Source organism: Pituophis catenifer, unplaced genomic scaffold (assembly GCF_029215685.1).
Source record: "Pituophis catenifer annectens isolate HBS135680 unplaced genomic scaffold, rPitCat1.0.hap2 SCAF_13, whole genome shotgun sequence".
Classification (NCBI taxonomy): Eukaryota; Metazoa; Chordata; class Lepidosauria; order Squamata; family Colubridae; genus Pituophis; species Pituophis catenifer.
The window spans coordinates 6,839,803-6,849,621 of record NW_027256893.1 but is presented as its reverse complement, the minus strand read 5'-3'; the positions used below and the strand labels follow the sequence as shown (position 1 = coordinate 6,849,621).

The 9,819-nt window shown below is 43.7% G+C and overlaps 1 protein-coding gene across 1 annotated transcript; it reads right to left on the bottom strand.

The window, feature by feature from the left end:
- Positions 1-334: 334 nt before the first annotated feature.
- LOC139323732 (cytochrome P450 2J6-like) lies at positions 335-9,290 on the bottom strand. The gene is made up of 9 exons (XM_070953198.1): positions 9,132-9,290; positions 7,923-8,085; positions 6,657-6,809; positions 5,792-5,952; positions 4,905-5,078; positions 3,585-3,723; positions 2,798-2,985; positions 1,898-2,039; positions 335-525 (listed from the first exon to the last, which is right to left on the bottom strand). The coding sequence occupies exons 1-9, from the start codon at positions 9,288-9,290 to the stop codon at positions 335-337; spliced, it is 1,470 nt and encodes a 489-aa protein (XP_070809299.1).
- Positions 9,291-9,819: the final 529 nt, after the last annotated feature.

Sequence of the window (9,819 nt, the reverse complement as noted above, 5' to 3'; positions counted from 1 at the left end):
TTTACAATCCAAGAAACTAGGGGGGGTCCCTTCTAAGATCTTTGCCTTGTCTCCGTTCTTTCCGCAGACTCGGCTGCCTCTTAACTCACTATTTCCTAGTCTGCAGCTCTTCCTCCTGTCTCCCAAGGTCAGGACCACATACCACTACATCCAAAAAACAGCATTCTTTTGCTAAATCAAGTTATACTATTGAATATAATTTTTTCATATCATTTAGGATAAATCTTTTGTTACATAATTGGTTTAAGCCACGTAGCCTATGAATTTCATCTGGATCTTTCAAGTGTCTTTGGAGAAGATGACTTTGCTTTGAGTGAAAAAACCTTTCCTTGATCTAGTCACTCTCCTGGCGGCCTTTCATGGATATTTTAAAGCTTGACGGGTATTGTGTGAGACCAAAGTTAGGTGTGAGATCTGGTGCCTGGGATTTATCTGGCCAAGATAGCCGGAAGTTTCTCAGGATGGTGGTGAGGAAGAGGAAGAGCTCCATCCGAGCCAGATTTTCTCCTAAGCAACCCCTTGGTCCTGAAAAGTCAAAGACAAGATGAACGATCACAGCTATTCATCTAGACAGCACACACTTTGATGATAAAACAGCCCCCCTGAAACTCAGACTTGTGGTTTTGTAATGTCATGTGAAACTGAATAGTGTCCTTATGATTAATGGATTTATATCTTTGTGTGTGAGAGAGAGGGAGGAAGAGTAGGAGAGGCAGAAGGAAAGGGGAGGGGAGAGGGATGGGGAGGGGAGGAAGAGGGAGGGGAGAGGGAGGGGGAGAAGGAGAGGAAAGGGGTAGGTTGAGGAAGAGGGAGAAGGAAAGGGAGAGGGAAGGGGAGAGGGGAGGGGAGAGAGAGGAAAAGGGTAGGTTGAGGAAGAGGGAGAAGGAAAGGGAGAGGGAATAGGAGAGGGAAGGGGGAGGGAGAAGGAAAGGGAGAGAGAGAAGGAAAGGGAAGGGGAGGGGAGAGGGAGAGGGCAGGGGAGAGGGAGAAGGAAAGGGAGAGAGAGAAGGAGAGGGAGAAGGAGTGGGAAGGGGAGGGGAGAGGGAGAAGGAAAGGGAGAGAGAGAAGGAAAGGGAGAAGGAGTGGGAAGGGGAGGGGAGAGGGAGAAGGGAAGGGAGAGGGAGAAGGAAAGGGAGAGAGAAAGAGAGGGAAAAGGAGTGGGAAGAGGAGGGGAGAGGGAGAAGGGAAGGGAGAGGGAGAAGGAAAGGGAGAAGGAGTGGGAAGGGGAGGGGAGAGGGAGAAGGGAAGGGAGAGAGAGAAAGAGAGGGAGAAGGAGTGGGAAGGGGAGGGGAGAGGGAGAAGGGAAGGGAGAGGAAGAAGGAAAGGGAGAAGGAGAGGGAGAAGGGGAGGGAAGGGGGAGGGAGAGGAAAGGGGTAGGTTGAGGAAGAGGGAGAAGGAAAGGGTGAAGGAAAGGGTGAGGTAATAGGAGAGGGAAGGGGGAGGGAGAAGGAAAGGGAGAGGGATGGGGGAGGGAGAGGAATAGGGAAAAGGAAAGGGAGAGGGAGGAGGAGGGGAGGGAAGGGAGAAGGAGAGGGAGGGAGAGAGGGAGGGGGAGAGGGAGAGGGAGAGAATAGCAAAGGAAAACATGTATTTCCTGGTTTCTGGAATGGGTTGATGAAATGGCATATTTTAGCCTGCTGAAGGATACACTCATGCAGAGAAGGAGTGCTTTCTCAAATATGGGTGATGATATCCCCAAAGTGAATATGCTTTTCAGTTGCTCCCCATTGGCCGCATTCACATAATCTTAGCATGCATCCTAGTTTTCTCCACCCAATGGTGCCCTGAAGTAGGCTTAAGTACAGGAGCTGAGTTCACAGGCCTGTCTAATCCCTGGTTCTGACTGTTGTGCAGCCCTTCCCATTCAAAGGAAAACAGAGAGAGAGAGAGAATTTACCTGCTGAAAATAGCAAAAAGGCTTCCGGCTTCACAAACTCTCCTTTTGCATTCAGGAAGTTGGAGGGGTTGAACTCGTGTGGGAACTTCCACTGGGATTCATCGTGATGAACAGAATGGAGGTTGGTGAAAATGGTTGTGCCCTGCAAATATCAAGGCACCACCATCAATTTGGCTTAGCCCTTTTGAGATCTGGTTCAAAAATGAACGGATGATAGTGAAAAGAATCGTTCATGGAATCGTAAGGCTTGAAGGGTTGGCTCTCCAACTTTGTCTGGAAAACCTCCAGCAAGGAGCCTGGATAGCTCAGCAGACTAATGCATTGTAATTTAACTCCAGCTGTCTGCAATTAGTAAGTTCGAACTTTGCCAGGCTCAAGGTTGACTCAGCCTTCCATCCTTTCTAAGGTAGGTAAATTGAGGACCCAGTTTGTGGGGGCAATAAGCTGACTTTGTAAAAATATACAAAAAGTATGAAGGCTATTGCTTAACACATTGTAAGCTGCCCTGAGTCTCCGGAGAAGTGCAGCATATAAATCAAATTTAAAAAAAATAACATGATGAGGCTAGCTTTCCCACTGATTAACCATTCTTACTTTCCGGAAATTCCTCCTTATTTCCACTCTGTAGCTCCCTGTGATGTGTTTTCACCCAGGTGCTTTGGACAATAAACTGGCCCCTTCTTTTCTCTGGCAGCCCTTTAAGTATTGGAAGACTGCTATGATGTCATGTCTCTCCTAATCCTTGTCCCCTCTTCTCTGTGATTTCCATTCAAGGATTGGAAGACTGCTATCAGGTCTCCCCTAATCCTTCCCTTCATTTGGCTAAATATACATAGTTCCCTTCATTGTACAATTTAGCCTCCAGACCCATGGCCCACCTGTGAAAGTTCCCAGTTTTACCTTGGGAATTTGATAGCCACCAAGCTGTGCATTTTGGATGGGTGCGTGGGCTACTCCAAGAGGAACAATAGTTGTACAGCGCTGGATTTCATGAATGACGGCATTTGTGTAGGGCAGCTTTTCCCGATCTTCATATTGCAGGTTTGAATTACTTCCCAGAATAGCATCTATTTCCTTCTGGCATTTCTCTGCAGTGCAAATAAATTAGTTACTAAGGAGGGTAAGGAAAGGGACTTCAACAAAATTATGCAGGAACTGCTCCCTGCGAAAAAGGGCTGAAGCATCTTTAAGTCTAGAACAATGAGGCAATATTCAGAAGAGTATCTGGAAGACAGCTCCCTAATTCACTGGATTATAAGAAGGGGAGGATATTCAGCCAAATGAGATGTGCAAGATCAATCAATCAATCAATCACAATAGAGTTGGAAGAGACCTTGGAGGTCTTTGACTCTTCTGGTCAAAGCAAATTGGAGAGAGATAAGAGTCAACGGAATTCAAAGTGGGCAGGACTTAGATCTCTTGTGGGCCCGAAGGGACTCGAGACTGATGATGCACTTGACTCCTCTTTCAAGCTCAGCCATGTCTTCTCGTACATATATATTTGAAAACTTCACACTGATTCCCCACATTTTGTGTCTTTCTCAACTTGGTCCTCTCTTTGAGTGTTGGGAGAGCAATGCCTCTCTATCTGGGAATTCTTCTAGGTGTTATAGTTCTAAACATACCAGTCTGTATACAAATGAAGCTTTTAGAAAGGGTTATTAGAAGATCTTAGTCATTTCCATACCTTGGACCTCTGGAAAGGCTACCAAATACAGCAATGCCCACCAAAGTGTGCCAACCATTGTTTCTGATCCAGCAGTTAAAAGGTCCACCAGTAAAATTAGTAATTGTTCTTCTTCAAAACTTGAAGCTTTCCTCTCTGCCTTTTATTTATTAAAACAAAGAAAGAAAGAGAAAATAGTCCTCAACATATAGTCCTGAACCATTAGTACACTGATAGTTTGAGGTTATGACAGTGCTGAAATGAAGAAGAGAAGAGGAGAGGAGAGGAAAGGAGAGGAGGGGAGGGGAGGGGAGGAGAGGAGAGGAGAGGAGAGGAGAGGAGAGGAGAGGAGAGGAGGAGAAGAGAAGAGAAGAGAAGAGAAGAGAAGAGAAGAGAAGAGAAGAGAAGAGAAGAGAAGAGAAGAGAAGAGAAGAGAAGAGAAGAGAAGAGAAGAGAAGAGACCTTGGACATCTTCAAGTTCAACCCTCTGCTTAGGCAGGAAACCCTATTCCATTTCAGACAAATGGCTGTCCAATCTCTTATGACTTAGGGACTCTTCTCACACTTATGACCATCACAGTATCCTGCATTCACACGATCAAAATTCGGGCACTTGGAAACCAGGATGCATTTATGACAGTTGCAGCATTCCAGGGCCATGTTGATCACCATTTACAAGGTTCCCACTCTCTTTTTGACAAGCAAAGTCCATGGGAGAAGCTGGATTTGCTTAATAACCATGTGATTCAGTTAACAACCCCGGTGATTCACTTAACACTACAGGAAACAAGGTTGTAAAATCGGTTATGAATTGCTTCACAAGTGCCTTGCTTAGTAATGGAAGCTCTAGTCCCAACTGAGGTTATAGGTTGAGGGCCATTTGTATTATTCTAGAGTATTTTCCAATCGCATCTGTTGAATGAAGTTCACATTCATTCGTGTTCTGATTTAGAGCAATGGGTTGGCAGGGCTTATGCAACAGGCTAAGCAAAGTCCCATAAATGAGTTCACATAACACAATAGCTTGTTCCTTTCTTTAGGACAAAACTCTAATTCACACAAATTTCAAAAGACTTAACTGACCAAGCAACGTATGCTTTTAGATTATTAATGTAACTGAGTGTTTACTGGCCGGATGCCTTTCCTGTCACCAATGCGGAGTTTTGCTCAGCAGATATATTCTCATTGTGCCCAGAGAGAGAAATGTCTGCCTCTACCTAGGATCGAACTCACAGCCTCCTGATTGTGAGTTGAGAGCACCACCTCTAGGCCACCGCACCACTCAATGAGAAAAACTATATAAGAGTGCAAAATGAAACAAAGTGGAGTGAATTTTTTTACCTCCTTTATTTCTTCTAAATACGCATCAATGAAATCCCGGGTTTCTCCAGGGATCAAGGTTGCCTTGTGTTCCTCCAGCATTTTTTCAAGAAAAGAAAAAAATTTATGGCCATTTCTTACGATTCTCTGATGGGGCAGGGGAAGATTTCTCACTAAGGGCACAGCATTATAAAGCTGCCAACAAAGAGAAAAAAAACCAACATTAAGTAAAATAATATTATAATTGTAGTTATAATCTTAATATTATAGAATGTGTTGCTAGAGAAAAAACACCTTTGACCATCTAAATTCATACGTTCATATATATTGTCTCCTGTTCAAGTTTGATAGGACACAAATATCCAAATAATATTTTAATAAAGAAGTGTCATGCCCTAATTAACTCTGTATCATCATCTTTTAATGACCCCATAATCTCTTGTGGGATGGAGTCTGGGCAACTGAACGGAGCAAGTGTTTACTGGCCAGATGCTCTTCCTGTCACCAATGCGGAGGTTTTTTTCCAGCAGATATATTCTCAGTGTGCCCAGAGAGTGAGAAATACCTGCTTCAACCTAGGATTGAACTCACAGCCTCCTGATTGTCAGGCGAGAGCTCCATCTCTAGGCCACTGCACCACTCGCCATAATTAACTCTGCTTCCTGCTGGCTTAATCAAGTCAGTCATAAAATTATGCTGCTCCTTAAAAAATAAATAAAATTGTGCAAGGAAAATTGGGTAAATTCCAATATATGTTAAGGCATTTTTTCTACCAGTCTTATAATATCCTGCAAGTTGGTTTTTTCTCAACGTCAGCCTTTTTAAGGTGGCTGGAACATCTAATCGCAATAGACCCCACTAGCGTTTTGGGAATCGTGATCATTTTCCTGCACCCCTTTTGAGGATACCATGGCCCAGGATCCTGTTGCCATTTTGATATTTTGATGTATCGCATGCATCACAGTCCTCAAAGTGTTGTCGTTGTTTTCAAAACGTTTCCCAAACAGAATGGAGGACATGATGTTGGTGACTGCAGTTTCAAGAAATAGAGAAGGATCAAAAGGGGCACCTGTGGAATAAAGCAAAAGAATGTAAGAAAGTCCTGTGAGGTGTAAACAACCAGACATGCAGAGTTCAAACTAGCTACTTTATTGTTCTCTACCTATAATACAGGAATCTTCCGAGACTGGAAGCTTTCGCCTGGGAAAGAGCAGGAAAAGTTCTAAATCATTCAGGGAGGCTGAGACTTCTTGTGTTTGTGTAGGGAGACCAGACTGCTTCCATGCTTGAGTCCTCCTCCCATCCATGATGGTTGCTCTTCAACAAGTTCTCAATTTATAACCCTTCAAAGTTAAAAGAGACTCCAAAAACAGGTGATTGGAGTCAGAGTTGAAGTTCCATTGTCCATCTCCCCCAACACATAATTATGGGATCTCATCTTGGGTTTTGCAGCCTGTATTTGCAGCTCTCTGCAGCATACGAGATAACACAACCATGATTTGCACATTTTGCAACATCCACAACTAGTCAAAACATCCATACAATCAACTAAGGAATCAATTGAACTCTTTCCTACAGAATTCCCCAACCATCCTAGGAATACTGTGATCATATTTTAATTTGCTCTATTTTTATGCAAACAGAATTCTAAGCTCCTCCCACTCTCCTCCATCAGTACCCATGCTCACTGGTCAACTTTGAGATCAACTGAATTGCGTCCTGTGGAAAAAAGAAGCAACATTGATATGACCATCCTGTCCCAGGAGAACTTACCCATGTTATCAGTAAATGTTTGAATCAAATAAGATGCCTCCTGCAAGATCTTCTCTTCCATTGATTTTTTGCCCAGTCCAAAATTTCTGAGAAGCATCAATGAAAACCTCCGTTGTTCTTTCCATGCTTGACCATAGGGTGCTGCTACTATGCCTGTAACAATGAAAGACCAAAAATGAAGCACTGGAATTACACTTTTTTTTTCTTTTAATGACCCTGTAATCCCTTGCATCAGTGTGGAGTCAGACGACTGGACGGATATGAGCATTTACTGGCCGGATACCCTTCCTGACGCCTATGTGGAGCTCACAGCAAATTTTTTTTTTCTTTGTGCCCAGAGAGAGAAATATAGGAGCGAAATCACAGATTCCTGATTGTGAGATGAGAGCTCCACCTCTAGGCACCGTGTTGCTCAATGATTCTCAAACTACAATGATTCTTTTGTATTTTTCTTATGTTAACTTAATGGTATAACCTGCTAATTAATTAATTAATTATTCTGTTGATCAGTGGTGGGTTTCAAAAAATTTTCCTACCAGTTCGGTGGGCGTGGCTGGGGGGGCATGTGACTGAGTGAGCATGGCCAACTTGACATCACTCACGCCCATGCCCACTCAGTCACATGAACCCCCACACCTAGCCATGCCCACAGGAAAAGGTAGGAAAATTTTTGGAATTTCCACCTATCTACCCCTGCCCTCCCTTCACCAGTCATTTCCCCTCCTTTAGCAGCCTCGGCCCTAGCCCCACTTCCTCCCCCACCAGCCTCTTTGTTCAGGCTGCTTACCTTCCATGGCAGCTGGTCTAGAGTTTGGAAGGCAAGCTGACCGGAGTTTTCGGCAGCCCCCTGCCAGCTGCCCCTGCTGGAAAGTGGCTGGCAAAGAAGCAGGCCACCGAAAAGTACTGGAGGGCGCAGAAAAAGCTGCTGCCCTCGCTGCCATGTTCTTCATGCATGCACATCCCATTGGACTTGCAAGGCAATAGGATGAGCATGTGCGAAGAACATGGCAGCGGAGAACATGGCAGGCAGGGTGAGCGAGCGGTGTCCGGGGAACTGGTTCAGGGATGTGGCCAGCCGGCCATCGCTACCAGTTCGGTAACCTTGGACAAAATTTCCGCCAACGGTTCACGCAAACTGGTGCGAACCGGCTGAATACTACCTCTGCTGTTGATTCACATAGCCACTAATTGCCAACATAAAGATCCAACAAAGCGAACAACAAAAGTAGAGAGGAAAAACAGTGTTTGGAAAGGATATATTGGTACCTTTTTTCTTAACGATATCATCTACTATTGGATTATCTGGCCTTCCAGCAAATTCTGTGCCTTTTGTCACCAGGACCTCTTTGACTGAAGGAAACCCATGAGTGAAGACCGCAAGCGTTCCTCCAATGTTGAGACTGAAGATGGGACCGTATTTTTGGGCTAACTGAAATGAAATCACCGGGATTAACCTAGAAGCATTAGGACATTCAACTAGCTAAACATCTTGAAATAGATCTATGCTAGTCTCCCTTTATTTCTTTGTCAGTAAAATATAAATTCTACACAAAAAGAGTTTGTCACGAAAGCGACTGCCTACAAAGGCTCCCGGATTGGGGCTGAAAGGCGAAAGTGGAAGCAGTATGCTCCATCCCATAATTGGGTAGACCAGATTGCCCTGATAGACCGGTCTCACTGGAAAAAACACTTATGACCTGGATGATTGAGAATCTCCATAGACACATACTTCCCTCCATTCCCACAACCCAATTTACTTTCTTAATTTAGCCTAGTTTACGAATCAGATCAAATGATTCTTTCATAAGCACTAGAAAAATATTGCAACCTTACCAATCGCCTGTCTTAAAAGCTATAGAAGGACAGCTCAAAAACAGAGCACAACGTTATGGAATTACCATTGAGCTAAGCTCAATAAGTTAGCATTTTAATTAAGAATAGGTTAACGAGTGGAAATGTAATATAAAACTGAGATACAGATATAGATTGGAGAAAGGCCATTGAAAGAGGGGACAAGAATAGGGAGAAGATTCAACAATGACAACCAAAAAAGCTCCACCAATACCTTCACTTCAAATAATAAAGAGTGGCTGGTATATAACCATCTTTTGATTACTGAAAAAACATGTTTTCTTCTTAAATGATCTGTGTTTACGTTCTCCAAAGTACCAAATTTCTTTCAAAGCCCATGAAAGTCAGACATAGTTCCAGAACTTATTCCATCTCAAAAAGCTAATGGTTCTCTCGAAAGCAGCCCAATTCCATTAACTATCAGAATTCCTTTGAATCAAACATGCATCTCTACAAAGCAGAATCCTTTAATATCTAGGTAACATTCTGAAAGTTTGTTTCCCTAAATCCTACTTTGTTCTCCTGTTTTGCAGCAAGACGCTTAACTAATTGCAAGGAAATGTCCTCCGTTTTTGGCTGACTCACACAGAGGGGATTAATGAGGGATCGGATAAGAAGCCGTACCTGATCCAGGACCTTGAGAGGGTCCTTCTTCCTGAACTGAAGCAGGTTCCCAATCAGGGGGAGGCCCCATGGTCCCGGGGGAAAGCCTTTGGGACGTTGGTTCTTCCATAAATAGAGGAATAGGAGGGAAAGAACGATCAGCCAGCTGAGAATAGCCATGTTGGTTAGAAGAGACACCTCTCTCTCTGTCTTTCTCTGCTGTGGTGACTTTAGCAAATCAGCCATAGATTAAATCTTTAAGGTCAGGATGAAAGATAAACTTTGAAGAGAATCTAGATTTCACAAGCTGCAACTTAACAAACAGGAAAGTTTGGGTTACCTGCCGTTAAAATCTTTCCCTTCATCAACAGGTGGCCTTTGATTTATGAGCAATTGATCAGGGACCATTCAAACCTCTGATGACACTGGGGGAAAAAATGACTTACAATCGGTCCTTACACGACTATTGCAGCAACCACAGGGGTCACACGGGATTGTGATCCAAACACTTGGCAACAGCGTGTCCTCGAATCAGGACCATTTGTCATTTATTTGTTTATTTATTTATTAAATTTTTATGCCGCCCCCTCTCCCGAAGGATTCGGGGCGGTGAACAGCCAAAATTAAAAACACACAATACAAACATTAAAATATTATAAAAACGAAATTAATTTTATCTTTGGCTTCCCCAATTTAAAACCCCTTACCC